Source organism: Macrotis lagotis, chromosome 4 (genome assembly GCF_037893015.1).
Source record: "Macrotis lagotis isolate mMagLag1 chromosome 4, bilby.v1.9.chrom.fasta, whole genome shotgun sequence".
NCBI lineage: Eukaryota > Metazoa > Chordata > Mammalia > Peramelemorphia > Peramelidae > Macrotis > Macrotis lagotis.
In genome coordinates, this window is record NC_133661.1 from 100,230,323 (window position 1) to 100,253,736 (window position 23,414).

The 23,414-nt window shown below is 34.2% G+C and overlaps 1 protein-coding gene across 2 annotated transcripts in view; it reads left to right on the top strand.

The window, feature by feature from the left end:
- DCLRE1A (DNA cross-link repair 1A) overlaps window positions 1-21,776 on the top strand; it is a 29,555-nt gene extending 7,779 nt beyond the window's left edge. The window contains exons 4-10 of one of the 2 annotated variants that reach the window (XM_074233642.1): window positions 1,213-1,346; window positions 1,806-1,924; window positions 5,208-5,351; window positions 6,801-6,946; window positions 8,050-8,204; window positions 17,546-17,687; window positions 19,034-21,776. In XM_074233642.1, the coding sequence (XP_074089743.1) occupies window positions 1,213-1,346; window positions 1,806-1,924; window positions 5,208-5,351; window positions 6,801-6,946; window positions 8,050-8,204; window positions 17,546-17,687; window positions 19,034-19,194 (1,001 nt within the window). In that variant the 3' untranslated portion in view covers window positions 19,195-21,776. Of the gene's footprint in view, window positions 1-1,212; window positions 1,347-1,805; window positions 1,925-4,159; window positions 4,383-5,207; window positions 5,352-6,800; window positions 6,947-8,049; window positions 8,205-17,545; window positions 17,688-19,033 lie in introns of those variants that run through there. The other variant, XR_012477877.1, reaches the window with a different exon arrangement.
- Window positions 21,777-23,414: the final 1,638 nt, after the last annotated feature.

Here is a 23,414-nt window from a genome sequence, read left to right on the forward strand (position 1 = left end):
AAAGTATAGGTGATTTAATAGGAAAATATCAGATGAATTATATAATTGAAGTAAATAATATCATGATCCAAATGGAATTTTAAAGCAAATGATAGTAGGCAACAACTGCCCATCTTCACAAAAAAATGTGCCTAAAGGAGGCAGAATGATGTAATGAAAAGAGCACTAGCAATGTGGAGCACCTTAATTCTATCCTGACTCTACTTATTGCTACCTTTGTGATCCTGGGTAAGTCATAATCTCTCTGAACCTGTTTACTTATTCTGTAGTGACAATATTGGACTAAATGACCTCTAAGGGCCTTTCTAGCTCTTTGTCACTATGTTATTTCAAGTTTATATTTTAGTCTTGACCATATTTGTATGTATGTATTACATGTATATTATATATAGAGTACATGTACATATCATATGTAGTTATATATTATAGACATGTGTATTATATATCTATGCATTATATATAGATAACATTCATGTCTTTGTACAAATGTACATACCATTTTGTTTATATCATAGAACTATTATATTTTTAAACAGAATTGACATGAATGGTTTTCAATTATAAAATCAGCCCAGAATTTTCTGCACATTAATATTGAAACACCCGGCCAATCTTGTGAGATTGTTTCTTTGCCTGCTTTCATAGCACTTTTCTTAGTGCTCTTTAGATACAAGAATTTAACATTCTTCTCTTATTAATTATTCCAGAAGCAAAAGATTTCCATAAATATGAGTATTAATATAACTATTAATACATTTTAAAAATTGACTGGTATCTTAATACTTCTTTGATGTGGTTATTTACAAAGAAAATTTTATAGCGGACCTTTCAGCCTACTTAGTAGAGTTATTTTTCTGCAAGAATGTCATTATTTTTTTCTGTAGTCTGCAGGACTTTTGTTAAATCACAATAACTAATTAGAAGTGGACTGGAGAGGGGCGGCTAGGTGGTGCAATGGATAGAGCACCGGGCCTGGAGTCAGGAGTAACTGAGTTCAAATCCGGCCTCAGACACTTAATAATTACCTAGCTGTGTGGCCTTGGGCAAGCCACTTAACCCCATTGCCTTGCAAAAAAAAAAAAGAAAGAAAGAAAGAAAGAAAGAAATGGACTGGAGAACTAAGCATAATGATACTGAATTAGCTCATAATTGAATGTCTTTTTGACTATATTGAGTCTTTTATGACTTTACTTTTCTTTTTTTTAATTTTAGGAACTGGCTTTACAGTTGATGCCTTTCAATATGGAGCAGTCGAGGGCTGTACAGCCTATTTCCTCACACATTTTCATTCAGACCATTATGCTGGCTTGTCAAAAAAATTTACATTTCCAGTTTATTGTAGTAAGGTAGGAGGATAGAAAAACTGTGTGATCTATTATTATCATGAAAGAATTTGTGAAATATCTATAACTATAAGTAACTTGATTGAAGAGAATAATAATTGAACTTTTACCTGTTCTAGAAAAGAAATGACTAAAGGCTTCTTATTAACTTCTAAACCCTTTTTAAAAAGTCACTAATTGAAATACTATCCTAATTGCAGGATGTTAGTATCATAGTTGGTATTGCTCTCTGAACCTCTTAACTACCAGTCCAATACTTTTTTGTTTTTGTTTTTTCTTTTTAGCAAGGCAGTGGGGTTAAGTGGCTTCCCCAAGTCACACAGCTAGGTAACCGTTCAATACTTCTGAGCATTTATTTCATATATTCTCTAAAGAATTTGGATCCAAATTTGAGGAAGAAAGAACTTATTAATCTCTTTTAAACATTTAATGTAGCTATAACAAATACTTGCTATTTTACAGATTACAAGCAATTTGGTAAAGAACAAACTTGGTGTGCAAGAACAATACCTCTATCCTCTGCCAATGAACACTGTGTGTACTGTAAATGGTATCAAAGTTGTTTTGCTTGATGCTAATCAGTAAGTATAAAAGTTACTTCAAAAGGGGCATATTTTTCAAATGTTAAGAAAAGAATCATTACTTGGATAATTTTTAGCATCCATCAATTTGGAAGGTTCATTTATTTTTTAAACAACTATTTTTAAAGTAACAACAACTTAGCTATGTTTTTTTTAATCTATTATTATTATTACTTTATAAGTAATAATGCTCTTCCTCTGAAGACAATGTTAGAGGAAATTATCACATGCTTAGGAATTGTTGAAGTGAAAGCGATCTCCAGGAGTTATAACTATCATTTTATCTCTAGGCCAGTTTGAATCTGGACTAGAAAAGAGTTAATATTGTTTTTTTTAATTTTCCTGTTCTTGATGCTATTTATTATATCTTTTTAAGATTATATCCTTTATAATAGAAGTTATAAATTACAATTATTCCTTTTAACATACATGATTTTTCCTTAGTGATAATTAAATTTATCTTACTAGATAAGCAGGTTCTCAGCTCCTTGGAGATGTTTCAAGTAAATTTCAGGCTTTGGTGATCTTAAACTTTAGTAAGCTGGTTTTCTTAGAATTTAAAGTGAATTTGGGAATTAAAGTTTAATGGAATATGGGATCAGTGTTTACTTAGTTGTCTCTCTAGTTCCTTTTTTTTTAAGCTCTTGTTTATTTATGTGTTTTCACTCCAGCTATATTTTTGTCAGTATAAAATTAGAAAACTTCTGTAGGAAAAGAATTGGTCCTGGCACATAATTCTTGCATGCTTTCAAATACTACATAAATGTGAGTGTATTATTTAGTTATTATTATTTTTAATGTAGTTGCAGATTTAAGAGCACTCACATTAAGAAGAATTTAAAAGACAAATCCTGAAGGTTAAAGTAGGCAAAGATGGGTATCCAGTATAAATTATTTTTATTTACATGACTTCATTATCACTTTCTTATTTGTGTTCTGGTCCATATAAATATGATAGGTCTTCATTATTGAATCACTTTGAATTAGCTACCTAGAAAAGCAAACTTTCATGGTCCTACTAAAGCCTTTATTGAGATAAATAATTTTATATGTGACTGCATGTGTATATAAACTCACATATACACTCTCATGCACTCTCTCTCACACACACACACACACACACACACACAGACACAAGAATATGGTTTTGAACTAGTTTATTTAGGAGTCATGGCAGGACCTTTATGCTAGGAAATAACCAGAGAGAAATACCTCAAAGGAATTATCCTAAGCTTTTATTATTATCCTGAGAAGAACTGAAACTCTTCTACCCTAACAATAAAGAATTAATTAATCTTTTGTCATTAAATGATATTCAAAGATATCAGCTTAGGGTAATTAAGACTGCCATGGAATCCCTTAAGGTTCTCCTCTTGTCTTATTGCTACTTTTCAATTGAGATAACCACTTAACCCAGTGCTTGATGAAGAGTAGATGTTCTATAAATATTTTCTTTTCCTCCTTCCTTCTCAGTTTCCTTTACATTGTCTTCATCCAAGTTTTATCTGATAATTTGCATCTCCCAAGACTCCATCCTGTCTTCTGTCCCTTCTTCCCTTCTCCCCTTCTTCCTTTATACTATTTAATTGACTATTTTTATCAGCTCTCATGGCTTCAGTTATCACTTCCCTGCAGATGTTTCTCAGATCTATTTTTCCAGCCCCCTAATCTCTCTGCTGATCTCTAGGGCTCTATCCACAACTGCCTAATAGGCAGCTTGAACTGGATGTCTCAGTCATCTTAAATATATTGTCCTAAATTGGAGTCATTATCTTCCCTCCAAAAACCCTGCCCTCATCTTAACTTTATTATTGTTGTCAAAAGGTACCTGTCATCTAGACTTGCAACCAAGGTACCATTCTTCATTCTCTGTAAGCCCTCCCCACCTACATTAGTTGCCAGTTTTAGTTTCTTTGTTACATTTCTCATACATGTCTCTCTCTCCAACAATGCTGGCCCACTGAAGAAGGCCCTCATACCTCCAGATTAGACCATTGCAGGAGCCTGCTCCTTGGTTCTTCCTGTCCCAAGTCTCTTCCTACTTCAGGCAGCTCTCCACTTAGCTGTTGTGAAGTACAGATCTGACCATGTTATTCCTCCTCTCCCCACTCCCGTAGAGTGATTTACAGTTAATCTCCAGGTTCAAATATATAATCTGGCTTTAATGCCCTTCATAATATGACCCTTTACTATCTTTCCAGTCTTCTTACAGTTTTTTCCTATTCTATAATTCAGTGATACTGGCTTCCTTGCTGTTCTTCAAATGAGATACTCCATTTTCCAGTCCAGCACATTTTCATTGGCTGCCTACATTCCTGGAATTTTATTTTTTCTCTATCTGGTTTCCTTCAAATCTGAACTAAAATCCTGCCTTCTACGAGAAGTCTTATTTAGTGCTCATTGACTTCAGTGCCTTCTGGGATTATCTCCAATTTATTCTATATCTGTTTGTTTGTAGGTAAATTATTGCATGATGTGTCCCTAATTATCCCTGTGAGCTTCCTTGAGGGCACTAATCATCTATTTGTATCCCTAGACTTTAACACACTATTTGGCACATGGTGGACAGTTAATAAATGATTCTTAACTTGATAATATGTACAATATTCTTTCAATATTTTCATTAGATCCTCTTGGTAACCTTGCAAAGTTAAGTAAAAGTGTATAATACATGTAAAATTTACATTTTTGGGGGGCAAGGGAAATGGTCCTCCATGAGGTAAAATAACTTACCTAAAGTCACACAAATAGGTCTCCTAACTCTGATTCTATCAACATAGATTTAGAACTGGGAGGGACCTTAGAAACTATATGATCCAAAACTTTCATTTTTACATGTATTATACATGTATTCCAGCTTTCGTGACCCCTAATAAGACACTCAGTATCCCTAGGTCCAAATTTCTTCACCTTTAAAATTGAAAGCATAGCTGGAATTTGAATGCCAAGTTCTCTGACCCTTAATTCCATGCTCCTGCTGCCTTTACCACAATCATTTTTTTGTCTCTCTTAAGCCTCTTAAGAGGAGACTTTTTTTATCCAAAATATTGACTTTCCATCCCTGTCATTTCCTTTACTCAGAAATCTCTTGCTTCCCAGAATTTTGAATATTTCCAAAGTCTCTTACTAATCTTCAAACACTACACTTTTTAACTCAAAAAGTTGAAAGTTTTTACTATTCTGCACAATTTAGCAGCATGGTTGCTTAATAAAATCTATTAATTTGTTGTTACTGAAGTGGACATTTTGTAAAAATAGACCTTTGTAATATCTTGATGTTTAGTTGTCCAGGTGCTGTTATGATCCTTTTTTATCTGCTGGATGGGACTGTTATATTACACACTGGAGACTTCAGAGCAGATCCATCCATGGAACGCTGTTCTCTTCTCGCCAACCAGAAAGTCCACACACTTTACTTAGATACAACGTAAGAGGGTTTTATTTGTGTATTACTCTTTTTCTGGTGGCCATATAATCCAGCAGGATTACTACTTACTTTGCTCCTTCATTGAAGAGTGATGTTGCATTGGTTGTTAAATATAATTTTTTTGTAACATTTGTTTTTAGAAACTACAGAGAATGTGCAGCTGTTGAAATTCAGATACTTATTTAAATACCTAGTAAAAATTAAATTCCCAGGTATATCACTAGTTTGAATACAGTGTAAATGATTTATTGACATTGTTAGTCAGATGTTTTCAGTTGTGTCTGATTCTTTGTGATCCCATTGGGAGTTTTCAGATGAGGAAACTGAGATATATGGGGTAGAGTAATTTGCCCAGGGTCACACAGCTAATGAGCGTCTGAGGCTGAATTTAAACTCAAAAAGAGGAGTCTTCCTGACTCCAAGCCTGGCGCTCTATTCACTATACCACACATCTGCCCTTATAGTTCATAGGCTATGTTTATACAGTATTACGTATCTGGATAAATGGGGTCTGATGACCTGATTAGAATCTCACCTACTCTAACACACTATGGGTCAGGTGCTGTGCTGAGTTCTGGGACTAGAAGGAATAGGCAGAATCTTGTGCTCTCAAGGAACTTACTTCTAAAATGGGAAGATAACACAGAGATAATTGGTAGGGACTGGGGCAAGGGGATGTGCACAATATTCCTCCCTTCCTGGTGAGGAAGAGCATGAAGTGCTATGGTTAGCCTGAGGCCTCCAGCAAAATGAGGGACCCCACCCCCAGATGGGATGTCAGCAGCAAGGAGAAGAAGAGGAGGATAGCTTGAGAGCAGGAGCAAATGAAAACAGGCCAGGCTCACAAGGAACTGATGCTTAAATGGTCAGGAATCAGGTTCATACTTCTTCCTTTCTCATGTAGTAGACTTAACAGAACTTGTATTACTCTGGCATAAATTTTGGTAAACTCCATGATGTAATGAGGCATACTTTTTTAATTGAAGTTCTTTGATTCTTGAACTTTATCCAAAATACAGTTTGTATGTTTTAGCCCAAATGTAGTAAAAAATAAATAATAAATAGCATTTTCTTTTATAATGACTAGGTATTTTTAAAAATTGAAATCTATGTAGCAGGATGAAAATAACTTTTGTATATAAAAATATTTCTCAGTCTCTGAAGTCAATACTATATCAGCATGAAATTTTTGAAGAAAAGAGTGTTAAAAGTCTAGAATTTGACCGTAGATTACCTAACACATATCCCAGTACCTTTTATATGGTGCTTGATATAGAGATCTGAACTGAACTAAATTAACAAAGCTGAGAGCAAATGGAATAGCAGCAGATAATTAAGAAAACTGATGCTAATCATCTACTATACAACTGCTTATATGTAATTTTTTCAATATTCATTTGTTAAACTAGTGTGGCTGTTCTATTCATAAGTCCCATTTCTATATTTCAGATATTGCAGCCCAGAATATACTTTTCCTTCTCAGCAAGAAGTTATCCAGTTTGCTATCAACATTGCCTTTGAGACTGTGACCTTATCCCCACAGACTCTTGTTGTCTGTGGTACTTATTCTATTGGAAAAGAGAAAATATTCCTAGGTATGTGGTAGCACATAATCTATATCTATTTACCTCAAAATATAATGGTCTTATTCTTTTTATGTAGTATTTTTTCCTGAGCTGTTTGAGCTGAAAATAAAATTTGTGTGAAATTCATTTGAACTTTAAAAATATTTAATAATGGATATATTTTGAGATGCATGTTTTTAGCATTCTTAATGTTAAGAAACTGCTTTGAAATTACTTGTATTCCATTAGCATTAATTCCTGAAAATTGATTAAGGTGAAGTGTCTTCATATTTCTTAAAATGATTGTGATTTAACTATTTTCCTTCATGCCAGACTTATTAAGGAATGCAGATGTCACAGAATCTAAGAGTTAGAGGAAACCTGAAAGACCGCAAGTTCAAGTCATACTTGAATAAGAAATCCCTTTTCAATATAAATTACAAATAACTATCCTGACTAATTTTTACCTAATGAAAATATAACTTTTGCTTCTTTAATAGTTTTTGAAATCAGTATTCTTTTGATAATTATTTTTACTTGTTTAGTATCTAATGAAATACATTTCTTTGTCTATTAGTCCTTCTAAAATCCCCATAGATATAATTATTTTCAATTAAGCAAACTGAGATGTGAAATTATTAGGTGACCCTTTCAAATTCAAGGTCATTTAGGATGACAGGAATTTTAATGAGACAGATTCAGATTTAATGTAAGGAAAAATTTCCTTAGGAATTAAAGTTATTTAAAAAGTAAAAACAGGCTTCCTTAATAAGTACTGGATTTCCGTTCTCATTGGAAGTCTTTAGGTAAAGTCAGGATAGTTATTTGTAATTTATATTGAAAAGGGATTTCTTATTCAAGTATGACTTGAACTTGTGGTTTCTCAGGTTTCCTCTAACTCTTAGGTTCTGTGATATCTGCATTCCTTAATCACTCTGCACCCCTTTAACAAATAAGCTTTTTTTTGCCTTCCCAACAATTTCCCATAATTTGCTTAACAAAATTCTTGAGTTTTTTTCTAAGGTAGCATTGCAAAAATTATGTATTATTGAATTTTTAGAAATTTAGTTTTAACTTCAAAGTTAATCATATACTTTAATTTCATTCTTTCTCATCTTTTTTTTCTCTTATAGCAATTGCTGATGTTTTAGGTTCCAAAGTGAGCATGTCTCAGGAAAAATACAAAACACTACAGTGTTTAGAACTTCAAGAAATGAATTCCCTCATGACTACAGACTGGAGCAAGGCATTAGTACATCTTCTTCCCATGATGCAAATTAATTTTAAGGTAATTCTTCAAATATATAGATATACCTGTTATGGGGCAGCCAGGTGGTGAGTGGAGAGAACACTGGCCCTGGAGTCAGGAGAACCTGAGTTCAAATACAGCCTTAGACACCTAATAATTGCCTAGCTGTATGAGCCTGGGCAAATCACTTAACCCCATTGCCTTAAATAAATTTAAAAAATTTTGAAAAAAGAAAAAAAATATATATATATATATACCACACCTGTTTATATACCAAGGTATCTTGAGAGCTTTTTGTTTTGTTTGCCAGATTTTATTTAGATCTAGTATTTTGACATGCTAAGATCATAAAATAAATGAAATTCATATATATATATATTTAAAGACCTAACCAAAACAAAATAACTAGTCTAGTTATCCTAGAATAAAATAAGACTTCAAAAGCAGATATGTTTAATGAGTGTTTAATATGCTGCTTATAAGTAAATACCATGTTAATAATTATTGTGATATATACTATTTCATTTATTAGTACTGTCATTTTACTGTGAAAAAGGAGAGTAATCCTTTTTGATGCATCTTTAAAGGAGAAAATCTCAGTTACTCAACTCTCTGTTGCTGTGGATGTGGTGACACTTTTAAAGCTGATGTTCATTAGTCTGCAATACATAGACGTTTTAATGCATATACAAATCTTAGTCTTTACCATTGATGTTAAAACCAACCTTATAAATATTTTTTCTTGAAATCTTGGGCTCATTAATCAAAGTTGCCCACAAAAAAAGATATAACCCTTGTTTTATTTAATCTGTAGGCATAGTCTGTTAGTTTTGAAAAGTATGGCGTCTGTTCTGTGGATCATATTTTGAAATCCTTATTTCTAATAGGCTAATAAAGTCTCAGGAATGTTAACTTCGAGCTTCCTTGCCATCTTGTTTTTTTTTTTTTAAATGTCTCATTGAGAACATCCTTTTAAAATGTTACTGTTATTTTCCAACATTTTCTTCCACACAGTGGAACTTTTGCTTGTAACAAAGAAGTACAAACATTGTAGCACTGACATGCCTTCTGTATTTGTGGTCTACCTCTTTACTAAGGAAGGGGTCTACATGTCATCAATTCTCAAGGGTCCCAGACAGCTACTAAATTTACTTGAGTCTGGTGTTTTTAAAAGTATTGTATATATATTGCTGTCTTGGTTTTGTTTGCTTTACTCTCTGAAGCACAATATTATTTCATTGCATTATTTTACTCCTTCCTCAATCTGTGGGGATTTATTTTTGTTTCTAACATTTTTCTAACACAAAAGTTACTACTTTAAATATTTTCTTATATATATATATGTGTGTGTGTGTGTGTGTGTGTGTGTGTGTGTGTGTGTGTGACTTTATGTACACTGAGACTAACTTACTCTTACACTCTATGACTTTGTAAAGGAATACAATTTTTATTGAGCATCTCTGCTAAGGGCTAGGATACAAAAAGAGGCAAAAGACAGGCCCTGTTCTCAAGAAACCCATGGTCTAATGGGGAGACAACCAAATAAATATATTCAAAGAAGCAATTGATAGGACAGAGGGGAAGGCACAGAATTCAGAATCTTCTTGCAGAAGATGAAATTTTAGTTGGATCTTAAAGTTGTTGGAGCAACAAGAGCAGAGGAGGCAGAGCATTCCATGTGTGGGACAGCCAGAAAAAATGCTCAGAGCCAAGTATCTTCTTAGAGGAATAGCAAAGAGGCTAGTGTCATTAGATTGAAGAGTTTGTGTGTGTGGCTTAATAAAATGTAAGAAAACAAGAAATGAGGATGGGGGTGAACTTTGAGGGACTTTGAATATCAAACAGAAAATTATATTTCAGCCTAAGAGGTGTTAGGAAGCCATTTGAATTTATTGATTTTAAGGGTAGAAGGGGAAGTAATGTGATTGAACCTGCACTTGAAGAAAATCACTTTGGCAATGAATTGAAGGATGGATTTTAGTGGAGAGATTCCTGAGACAGGCAGCCCAATCAGGAAGCTATTACAATAATCTAAGCTTGAGGTAATAAGGGCCTACACTAGGGCAGTGGCAGCATCAGAGGAGAGAAAAGTGTATCTAAGATGTTATCAAGGTAAAATTGACTGACATTGGTAAACAGATTGGAGATGAGGATGGGGTGGTAAGAAATGGGGAGTTGAGGTTAACACCTAGATTTTGAGGTTAGGAGCAGTAATAAGGTAATTTATCAGGGGGATAGATAAAGAGTTTTGGACATTTGGGGTTTAAAATATTTATTAGACATTCAGTTCAAGATTTCTGAAAAGTATTGGAGAAGCCAGCTGAGTGTTGTCAAAAACAGAAAGAAGATAATCAGTGTCAATGGCTACAGTGAGATCAAGAAGAATGAGGATTGGGGGAAAAAAGGATTTGGCAATTAAGAGATCAATGAGGGAAAGCTGTGTGCCACAGTGAGTCAGGAGGACCTGAGTTCAAATTCTGTCTCAGACATAATAATTTACCTGGCTGTGTAACCTTGGGCAAGTCACTTAACCCAATTGCCTTGCCAAAACAGAGAGAGAGAGAGAGAGAGAGAGAGAGAGAGAGATCGATCGATCATAATCTTGGAGACAGTAGTTTCAATGGGATGATGGGGTCAGAAGCTAGATTATAGAGCACTGAATAAATATTCCCATTGTAGATGGTCTTCCCAGGGAGTTAAATCATAAACAGCAGAAGATATCAATAGGGATAGAAGAGTCAAGTGAAGGGTTTTTTTTGTTTTTTTGTTTTTTTGTTTTAGGTTTTTGCAAGGCAAATGGGGCTAAGTGGCTTGCCCAAGGCCACACATTTAGGTACTTATTAAGTGTCTGAAACCGTATTTGAACCCAAGTACTCCTGACTCCAGGGCCAGTGCTTTATCCATTGCACCATCTAGCTACTGCAAGATTTTTTTTAAGGATGGGGGAGCATGATCATGTTTGTAAGCTGGATAGAGGAGCCTGGAGACAGGAAGAGCTTGAGGATAAGTGAACTAGTGAGGATGAAAGAGGGGATAATCTGTTGGAAGAGATGGATTGCTTATGTAGGTAGAAGGGTTTGCCTTATTAAGGAGTGGGATGACTCCATGTGAGATGGTTGAAGTAATTAGAGGTCATGGAATCAGAAAAAAAGGTACATTTTGATAAGGGAAGACGGAAGAAGGGGTAGGAAAGCCAAAAACATGGCCAAATAAAGGATTTCAAGATCCTTTGAACATGGAGGTGGTACGTTTGTGGGTGATAGCTAAATCAAAGGGATGACCATCTCTGTGTGACTGCAGTAGGGTGGAGCAATTCATGGGAGGTAAGTAATTTGAGGAATTGACTTGTTAAAGTGTATAAGGATATGAGAGCAGAAATTGAGGAGAAAAAAATTGTGAACCAGGAATGGTAGTGACCTGGAGGGTGCAGACAGCAGCAGTTAGCAGGGTTTAGATTGGGTGATGGATCTGGAATGCATGAATTTCAAAAGAAGAAAAGCTCCATATCAATTGAGGTGGGGGGAGAACTTTGAAGTAGCAATGGGGAATAAGGAGTATTCCAACACCAGGTATTGACCAGTGAACTGGAGAAGTAGTGAAGGTCTAACCTGAGAGCCTTTCATTGAAGAGCCAGGTTCCAATAAGAGCTAGTAGACAAAAGGAATAGGAGAGGAAAAGATTTAAAACAAAGGAAAATTTGTTGCATGTGAAACAAGTAATCCAGAGGCCATGGTGGAGAAGGAAGATGAAAGGTATAGGAATAAGAAGCTAAGTGGTGGGAAATGAAGTGATACCCTTACCATTAATAGGGAAATTAAGAAAAGGGGAGGATTTAGGGGAGAAATATAATCGTTCACTCATTGACATAGTGAGTTTTGAATGACTCTAAGACAATCGGTTTGAGAGATCTAATAGTAGTTGGAAATATGGGACTAGAGAGCAGGAGAAAGAGATCAAGACTGGGTAAAGGAATATGGTAGTCATTGTCAAAGAGATGATGATTGAATCCATGGGAATCAATGAGATCATCAAACAAAAGAATATCAAGGGAAAAGAGCAGAGGATCCAGCACAGAGCCTAGGCATTACTCTTTGGAAAACTTAGTGGAAAACTTAGAATTTGGTAACCGTACATTTGGGTGTCTTTATTTTCCTTTTGCTCTGTGGTTTAAATAATTATGGCCAATTTTCTTTAAAAATTACTTGAATTTTGGTGTCCAGGTTTTTTTTTTATCCTGCTGTTCTGAGAGCTTAGTAATTTTAAAATTCTCTCTTCATACCCAGTTTTCCAGACCATTTGTTTTTGTTAGTAATAATAGCTATCATTTATATCATATGAGACCCTGTGCTAAATTTTACAAATAATATCTCATTTGATAGGTGTAACAACCCTGAAAGATAGATGCTTTTATTACCCACATTTTATGAATGAAGAAATTGAGGTAAACAAGTTAAATGACAGACCCAGGGTCATACACCTAATAAGTGTCTTGAACCCAAATTTGAATTCCATGATTCCAACCCACTTTGCATCTCCTAAATGACTCAGTCATAGATCTTGAATTGGAAGAACCTTAGAGACTGTTTAGTACTTAATCCTTAGAATCCACCCCATCCTTAAATATTGATACAGTATAGTTCATGCTGGATTTGTAATCAAAGGATCTGAGTTCAAATTCTACCTCTCCCACTTTGATACCTTTATGCTCTTAAGTCACAGGGTCATAATTTCCTCATCTGCAAAATGAAAAGGTTTCAGCTATATAACCTCTGCACTCCAAATTCTTAAACTCTGATTCTGTCATATTCTTTCATTTTTTTCTTTTTTGACTTTGCTCCTTTACTTTCTGAATTGTTGAATTTATTGAGTTTCTCCATTTTTAAAAAATGGCACACTATTTTGCTAATTTTCCAGCTTTTTCCAAAGCTGTTTATTTTCCTTTTGAGTTTTTAATTTTATTTTTTCCAAGAACTCAAGAATTTTAAGATGCAGTGATCTAGTTCATTTACACGATCTGTAATCTAGACTATACCATATTCTGCTTGAATTCTATATCAGGTTTGAACTTACTACTTTAATAAAAAAAAATTGGACCTATATTTTCAGTAGTGTGAGCATCTCCCACTGAGGGAAGTTTTTACTAATTCAGATAAGTAACCCATATATAGTTAGAGTGTCCTTTTGGGAGCATTGAGAGATTAGAGGATTTATCCAGAATCTTGCAGCCCAAGATGTCAGATGCTATTTTTTATCCTTTAAAAAAAAGTTAGATAAAACAACTAATAAACACTAATAGAATAGATTAAATGATAAAGCATATTTAATTCCTATAAAGAAAACTTTTTTAAAAATAGAAACATTTATAGTGTCACATGTTATTAACATCTAAATTTATGCTATAATAAAATTTTGAACAGTAAACATTAAGAATTTTTTCCTATATAGAGATTTCATTTCAATAAATGCTTATGACAGCTTATATCTGCCTGTCATTAGTGATTATCTGAATGAGATAGTTTCATTGTCGTTGACAAATGTCAGAAATAAACTATAATATAGACAGAATTAGTCCAAAACATTATTTTGTCATCTGTTTTTAGTATTTTTCTTCAGCAGTCTTTCCTATACTCTTTTGCATCAAGATTATTAGATACTGATGACATTTTCAGCCATTTGTGACCTTGGGCAAGTCACTTAATGCTGTCGCCTTGCAAAAAAACAAAAAAAAATGTAAGAATTAGAGGTGACATGAAAGCTGTCTTCCAGTGTTTGAAGGACTTTTGTATAAGGAATAGATTTAAACTGTTCTGCTTGGCCCTAAAAGGCAGAATTACAAGCACTGAATTGGAAGTTTTAAAAAAGCAAATTTAGACTTGATTTAAAGGAAAACTACTTAATGGGTGAATCTATCCCTAAGTGGAGTGGTCAACATTAGAAAATAATGAGTTCCCTTTCACCTAAATTTTTTTTTTAAGTTTTTGCAAGGCAATGGGGTTAAGTGGCTTGCCCAAGGCCACACAGCTAGGTAATTATTAAGTGTCTGAGGTCGGATTTGAACTCAGGTACTCCTGACTCCAAGGCCAGTGCTCTATCCACTATGTCACCTAGCCGCCCCTCACCTAAATTTTTTAAGAAAAAGTCAGCCTGGTCACTTGTTTGGCATGTTGGTGTATAGGGGAGACTCTCTTGATCAGGTATGGATTGAATTTAGTGACCTCTTAGATCACTTCAAACATAGTAATTTTATGATCTCTAAAAAACAAGAAATAGAAAAGGTATGAGGTCATGACTTGGTTGATGATTAATGCTCCATTTTACCCAATTTGTTCCATTGCATTAAAAATGGTGGCATTTTACAAAGGCAAATCTGTATCTAGAGGATAAGCATATCTTTTAAACAGTACAAATATCCTCTGTGCGTGTTATCTAGGTCAAACTCTCGAAATTCAAATATATATTCTGTAGTTGACCACTATCTCTTGACTATAAGCCTGGTGCTAAATGAATGTAGTAAAACATTAACTTGTATTTTTACACAATTCTTTGGAAACTGAGAAAATACTCCTACTGACACATGCCCAAACTTTTTATATCAGAAACTAGAGAAGAAAAAAACAACAGCTTATAATAGCTACCAACTTATATGTCAACTTCCCCAACTCTGTGAAATGTTATGAAAATAATCTATACATGCATCAAGAATTTAATGAGTGAATATTACTAAGGAATAGGTAGACACAATAAAACACATCTTTTTTGTTGCTAAGTTGTTTTTCAGTTGTGTCCAAGTCCTTGTGACCTAATTTGGGCTTTTTGTTTTTTTGATAGATACTGTAGTGGTTTGCCATTTCCATCTCCAGCTCATTTTCCAAATGAGGAAACTGAGGCAAACAGTTAAGTGACTTGCCCATGGTCACATAGCTAGTAATATCTGATTTGAATTCAGGAAGATGAGTCTTCCAGACTCCAGGCCTGGCATGCTCTCCCCTGTAGCACTTAAGCTGCCCTGGTCCACCTCTTTACCATTATATCCAATAGACTGAAAATGAAATAATATTGTTTATTCACAACATTAGCATAAAAATTCTTTTTCAACAAAGTATCTTGTGTATATATTTCAAAAGTATGTAGGATTCTTTGAAAGATTTAACAATGAAGATAACTGTTTTCAATCATCTTATCATTGATACAAGTCATAAAATAGATATTTGCTAAACAGCAGTATTCTGTCCCTGTTGGGAGAGGAGACCCCAATCATTTTCCACATGTAAACTGACTTTTTATGGATGCTGAAGTCTTTGAAATTTTTCTAGACATTCTGCTTTTTACCTCAAGCCTTGGACTATCACTAAACCTTCTAAATAAGTAATCATTCACAAGTTTTACTTTGCTATCTCTTCAGCAAAAAGCAAAACAAGTAGATGAAGAATGCCTGTCATCCAGATTAAGTTATGCAGCTAGATAGATAACCTCTAGAGCTGGTCCATCTGTGTGTCTGGCTGGACAGACACAATGATTGGGTGACCTGAGGTGAACCTAGAATTAAGCAAGAGAAAGAGAACAGGCTGGGTTGTACTTGAGAAATTACAAAACTTCTCTATGGGCCCAAATATTTCCCTGAAACAGATCTTTTTTAATACTAGTATTCTACCAGTAGTATTATATTACTGTAATCCATGAAATACTTCAGACTCTGAATAATTAAAAATGAGAATTATTCAGATGGTAATAGACACATTTGACGTGGTGAAATTTTTATCAGTAGCAAGCAGTAATGAATTGCCCTAATAGCTCAGGTCAAATTTGACCTTTGTGAAATGATTGATGGACCCTGAATTTGACTACTATTTTATAGTATGCTGTACTATAAAAGGAATGCTGAAATAAAAGATGAAAATGCACATATATGTATAAAAAGATATATACAGGGGTGGTGTGTTTCTGTATGTGACATTCTTATACCCATCAAACTTAGATACTTTTGATCAAAGGGACTTCAGTGACCACCTGGTCTCACCTGTAACTGGAAAAGAATCCCTCCTACCACCCAATATGGCAAGTAGTCATTTAACCTTTGCTCGAAGACCTCCAATGAGGGAAAAGTCTGAAACTTCCAGAGGCCACAACCAAAGTGACCATTCTTTGCCCTTCCAATTCTCTCCCCAATCCTCATCTATACATCTATACCCTTATCTAATGTCTCCCTATTATTCAAGTCGCCTGGCATTTCCTTTACAAACTGGCCTCTTTCCTACCTTTCCAGTCATCTTAGACTTTGTCCCTTCCATACACTCTTTCTTCCAGGAATGCTGGTCTTCTCAGTCTCTTCCCTTTATCTCCCATCTTTCTGCCTTTATACTGGCTCTCCCCCATTTTCTCCCTCACTTTTGCCTGTTTGAATCCTTAACTTCCTTTTAGATTAGGTTAAATGTTGAAAACTATCTTTACATGTAATTGGAAAAGACATAAAATACTATTAAGGGAAAAAAAGAAGGGGAAGGGGAATAAACATTTATAGAAAAAAGACTTAGGTTAAATACCACTTCATATGCAGGAGGCCTTTTCTTTTTTTTTTTGACTTACTAATTTTTATTTTCTGAAACTGAATTCAGATTTTTCATTTTGTTTTGCAGTAATTTGAATATATTTTTGAGAATGTTCTCATTCTCTTTTAAATGTTTGATTTTACTATTACTCTGTATAGGAGGTCCTGATAATTCTTTTATGTCTTCTCTGTTGTGATTCCTCTTTGCTCATTTTTTTTTCCATTATGGTAATTTTATTGTTTTTAGATTTCTGTACCCACATGTACTTGGTCCCTCCTCCCTGAGTCCTACTCAGATCCTGTCAAGCTCTCTCTTTCCTAGAATCATTTTACCTTGAAGATGCTTGGGCCTTGCTCTTAGCCTTGATGATGCCCTCTAAAATTTACAGTGGAATTCTGCTATCTATGTTGTCTCTTCCAATTAGACTATCAGTTCTTTGAAAACAGGGCAGTCTTGCTTTCTCTTTTAATTCCCAGTACAGGGCGTGTCCCAAAGTAAGCACCATGGTTATCATTCTCTTTATCTGGTCCCTACCTGTTGAACTAGATGAACAATAAGTACCTTTCTTCCTAATTCTAAATATAATCTCTGAATGGATTCCATCTTTTCAAGTTTCTTAGACCTAATGTTCAAATTTAGGAAAATAAACAGAGAAAATGTTTTAATACATTTATAGGAGTATTACTTACTTGTTGTTACCTGACATTTAACATGTGGAAAAAATGGAAATTTCCTATGGATGAGTTGTGTTAAACATCATTTTTATCTTTATGATATTTTCATACAATTCATCAGCCTATACTATTGTATCATTGTATTGTTTTTCTTTGACAGGGTTTGCAGAACCATTTGAACAAGTTTGGTGGGAAATATGATCGCATTTTGGCTTTTCGACCTACAGGGTGGACACATTCTGAGAAGTTTGCCTCTGTAGCAGATATTGTGCCCCAAATCAAAGGAAATATTTCAATATATGGTATAAATGTTTAACTCTTCCACTTTTCATATCATGATGATTTTATAGTTTACCAGTGGTTGGAAATAAGATCTAGGAAAAAGTAATATAATAATTACTAATTCCAAAATATTTCAGAATACACTAAGAAACCACTAGTGTTTCAAGTGTTTTTGTTTTTTTCACTTTTGATTTTACTATATAAAACATATCTTTGGTATTTAAAAAGGTGCCTGGTAAATTTTATAAAATAACTTGATGATGTGAAAGAACCTACCATTAAATTAAATAATAGATATAATTCTTCAATACTGATTTTTGTCAGGGGAATTGTAAAAACTCTTAAAAGTAGAATATTTGTCCTTCATTCTCAAAAAAGATCATGCCATGAAAAGCACAAGAATTAGATTTGAGTGAGATGGAGATTGTGCCAAGTCACCAACCTCACTTTCTCCTCCAGAGCCATCTGAGTCCAGTGGCCAGATATGAATCAGGATGACTGAAGATGGCTCTGGATACAAGGCAATCAGGGTTAAGTGACTTGCCCAAGGTCACACAGCTAGTAAGAGTTGAGTGCCTCAGGACAAATTCTACCTCCTGTCAAAATTCTATCCATTGTGCCACCTAGCTGCCCCAATAATACGCAATCACATAACCAGGAAGCTTGGGCATTTTTATTTTGTACCTTAAAAGGAAGAAAGTTTCAAGTTTGATATGTTGTACTGGAAATAGATTGTAAATATCAGACTTTTTATCATTTGGATTATTTGTAGTCTCAGTGTTACAGATTTTTTTCCTAAAAGTCACTTTTCAGTAAAAGACAACTTAAGTGTTTCTTCTTTATGTCAGTAGACCCATTTAAGAAGGTCCCTGTTAACCTCTAAGATTGTCATTTCTAATTTTAGACCCCCCCATCTTCTACATATTCATTGGTCTACCAATAATGGTAAAGAGAAACTTCTTACTTTTCTCTTTTTCTTCCTCATCTTTTGACTTAGCAGAAATCAAGAGTTTCAAGCTCTTCAACCTTCTTGTTATTCCATAGTTTAGCCCAGAAACTTAGAATGTATAGACCAGAAATATGTCTCTGAAGACAGTTATCCAAATAGAAAATCCTGAGATGAGGAAGAAGAGCCTAATTAGGAGAATCCCAACTATAAGTGGATATCACATCTACCTATCTAGCAAAGATATAGATTAGTAATAATTTGCTAGTAAACAAGTCTTTTTTTTATTTATGATAGAAAATATAAATCATTATGTGTCTGGCAGAAGATTTTGAAATTGTAAAAAAGTGGATTGTGAAGTTTATTTGTGGTAAATGTGATTTTAGTAAAACAATGATCATTTTCCTTTCTGTATTGCAGGAATTCCTTATAGTGAACATAGCAGTTACCTGGAAATGAAGCGTTTTGTTCAGTGGCTAAAGCCACAAAAAATCATAGCTACAGTCAATGTTGGTTCCTGGAAATCCAGGAATACAATGGAGAAATATTTTAACGAATGGAAGCATGAAGCTGGCTATTGATTAAAAGACTGAAAAATGATATTAAGTTATCCAAACCGAGATATGGATTATTTTTTCTCTTAGCATTCAAATCTCTATATCCCCTACCCTCACCTCTACCCCCCCCATCTCTAGGTATTTTACATGCACTTTATTGAAAAAACCACACATAAATATCTGAAATTTTTCTATATGAGGCTTATTTTCTTTTAATTTACATTTGTGATAAGATATCCAGTCTGTTGACTAGTTGCCACCCAAACCTTTAGTGATAAAACAAAAATGTTTTTCTGCTCTGTGTAAAACTTCCTTAAAATCTATTACTTGTAGCCAGTAAGAAGACAGCAGGACAAGACCATTGCCCATTTTCAAGAATCTTCTCATCTTTTTTGTAGTCTTCTGAGGATCCTCTCTGGCCAGTGTAGATAAATATGCAGTTCTCTTTATTTCCAAAGGACTTTTTGGCAAGGAACCAGGCTATATTTGACACAAATGAAGTACAACAAAATGCACACCAGGCTGAAAGTATTACAAATCAGATATTATGTATAGTATTGAATCTCATAATAAAATTCATTCCATTTTTTTACAAGATAGAATTTTTTTAGTATATGTATTTTTAAAATTAAAAAGAAAATGAACTCACAATGGTGTGTGATATTTTGGGGGCCTTTGGTGATTAAGGTTTGTGAATTTTTTGTTTTTTGAAAGTAAATTTTTGACAAGGCCTTTTCTATATATCACACACAACAAAAACTAGTGTGGAATAGTTTCTAAGCAAAGTTTGAATTCTGCATTACTTTATATAATGTTTAATTGTTGTAATTTTATTCCCTATTAAAAAAAAAGACTTAGAAATGTTGCTACTTTGAATGTTAATCTTCCTTACACTGAGGAGTATTAAATGAATCAATATTGCCTGCTATCAAATATATACATACATATGAATATGTGGACATTGCTATTTTGATAAGTGGGATCTTCATTTATTGGAAGTTATTCCCCCTTCCCTGTTGATCTGAGTTAGCATTTCATATATTGAGTCATAAAAAAAGGTAAAAAAGAATTATCAACACCCCAATGTCATTCTCCTGATACTTTGTAGATAATTGGCATGTATCCTGGAAGAGTTAATTATTCCTTGATTTTTTTTAAAAAATGCAGGACCTCCTTAAAACAGTCTGGTTGCTCAAGTGCTACATGGCTTGATCCCTCTGCTGTTCAGCATAGGATTTTTGACATGCTTCATTTCTGACATGGTCATATTTGCCCTTCTCTAGCCAGCCTGGTGATTCCTTACCCCAAAAATAAATGTGAACATATGATCTAAGTAATCCTCTGCAGTTCAGAACTTCCAGATTCAAGAGAAGCTCCAGCTTAAACCTCCCTGCTACTTGGGATAATAGATATGTACCATAACATCTGGTTCATTAGATCTTTTCTTTTACTCCTTTTTCTCATCCCAATTGCTTAATAGATAAGGGTCTATCTGGGCTAAAATGACCACGTGCCTCACCTTGTTATTAACTTTGAGCAAACCATGAAACATTCCCATACCATACTTTTGTCCTCCTCAATCAGTTCTTGCACTTGATCCCAAAGCATAGCAGAGATAGAAAATATAACTTTCATTTCACCACTCTTTATCCTAGAAATTCCCCAAAAGGAAAGAACATTACTAACACACTAGAGAAGAAACTTTTTCTTAAACAAGAAAAGCTGAGAAGTAAACTTTGGAACTGGAACGGAACTCCCCCATCTGGACCTGGCCTAGAAGCCCAAAGTAAACAATTCCCATCTCCAAGTGTGAATAACTTTTAGTAAATCTCCCTTGGGCATGTAAGTTTTATGTGTGGATTTCCCTTCCTCTTGGGCGGACTAAGGGTTACCACAAAAATCACAGGAGAGACATTTGCTGCTAAATAAAGGAATTAAAATAGGAGAAATTAAGACTCTTGATTTTAAAATGAAAGCTCAAGTATTCTCATTCCATTTGTCATAACATGAAACCTTATTTACGGAAGCATTATTTGTTTTCCTGAATTGAACTGTTTGCTTTAAGATATAAGAGTAAAATGTTTAGATTCACTTAAATGCTTAAATGGAAAATATCAATGTGGAAGTTCTTTCTAATGACACAGATCTCCATCCATGCCTACCTATCTTGTGCTAGTCTTGCTTATTGTCCTCTGTTCATCACAATCTATCCAACATACTGGAGATCTTCCTTGATTTCTCCTGACATCATAAAGGAGCTAGTGAAGCACTTTAGTTAGACATTTGTCTTGACCGCATGACCAGTCCATCTACCTTCCTGTTGTACAGTTTCTTATATCTTTTACCTGTATTCTTTGAAGTTCCTCTTGCTTCTATGTTACAGCCACTCACACCTACTATGGGACTCTCCATTACTGTCTATGATACTTATTTTTATTTTTTCAGAGACAAATTGGTATAAATTAAATGTATTAACATTGAAAAGGTGGGCCTTTGCTTATAATGGAAATGGAATCATAAGGCTTAGAATAACCAGTCCAAGATGAATTCTTCTCTCCAATAAATTCAACAAGCAGTTTATCTCCCTATTAATTGTCCATCTTTAATTTTTATGAATACATTAACAGAAAACACACTTAACATAATTTTAGTTCCCTCCAAAATAAATTCTCTTATTTTCTTAGGTTTTAGTGGTCACTTTTTTTTTTAATTTAAGGCAATGGGGGTTAAGTGACTTGCCCAAGGTCACACAGCTAGGTAATTATTATCTGAGGTCACATTTGAACTCAGGTCCTCCTGACTCCAAGATCAATGCTCTATTCACTGTTCCACCTAGTTACCCCAGTGGTCACTATTTTTTTTAGATTTTTTTGGCAAGGCAAATGGGGTTAAGTGGCTTGCCCAAGGCCACACAGCTAGGTAATTGTTAAATGTCTGAGACTGGATTTGAACCCAGGTACTCCTGACTCCAAGGCTGGTGCTTTATCCACTACACCACCTAGCCGCCCCCTAGTAGTCACTTTTAAAGGAAAGAATTTATAACTTGAGAATCATAGGAAACCATTTAGTCTACCCTTCATTTTAGAGAAAACTGAAGTTTAGGAAATGATTTGTTCAAAATCTCACAAGTAATGGTGAAGAGCCCAGATGCAAATTTGTGTTCACAAATCTAATATGATTTCCAACTCCACTCATAGGAAAGTTTTGATAGAAATTCTAGTATTGGTATTGATTCTTAATTGACTTTTACAAATATTTAATAGGACATCTCTAGGTGGTAGAATAGAGTACTGTGTCTGAAGTCAAGAAGACTCCTTTTCCTGAGTTCAAATTTGGCCTCAGCTTTTTACTAGCTGTGTGACCTGGACAAATCACTGTTTGCCTCAGTTTCCTCATCTGTAAAATGAGCTGGAGAAGGAAATGGCAAACCACTCCAATATTGTTGCTAAGAAACCCCCAAATGGGGTCATAGAGTCAGACACAACTGAAACAAATTATTTAAAATATCAAAAGCAATTTTACCATAGTTATTTGTTTTCATTAAAAGTCATTAAACTAAGAATTATGATTTAAATAATGTAATTATTTTTAAAATGCCTGTTTTGAAGTTTAAATAATGGGATGATATTGAAGGCATTTGCAATTCTTTTTTATTTTATTTCTAAGTAAGTACTATTTCTTATGATGGTGGGGGGTTCCACTGGCAAGAAACTTTTTGGATATTTGAAATGTTTTTCTTTGAAAATCCAGGCATGTTATAAGAACAACTTCAAACTTTTTATTATCCTATGTGAAGACAACTCAGTGTACCAACCAACATCACCATTTATGGCAACTGGAAGTGGCTTTTATTTTGCAGCTTTTGCTGATTCTAGAGAATGTACAACTTTATTTAAAGGGCAAATAATTTTACAAATAATTCATATATAGAACCTAACTTTTTTTAAATGGGTTGAATCTAAAGTCAGAATTCTTAACATTTTAAAAAAATCCTTTGATAACTTCATTTAAGTACAAATGGTTTTATTTGTAATCCTAGGTGCTTTATTTAATGCACTCAGAAATATTCTAAGAATAGGTTCTTTTAAAAGATTAAACATTCTTTGTCTAAAGCTAAGTACTAACCAAGTGTTTATTGGTGGATTTGTATGTTGAACTGTTTTAGAGCCAATACTAACACTACCCTTTTCTTCTCCCCACTATATTCGTTATGGGCAAAATAAATATCTGTTTTATAGGATAGG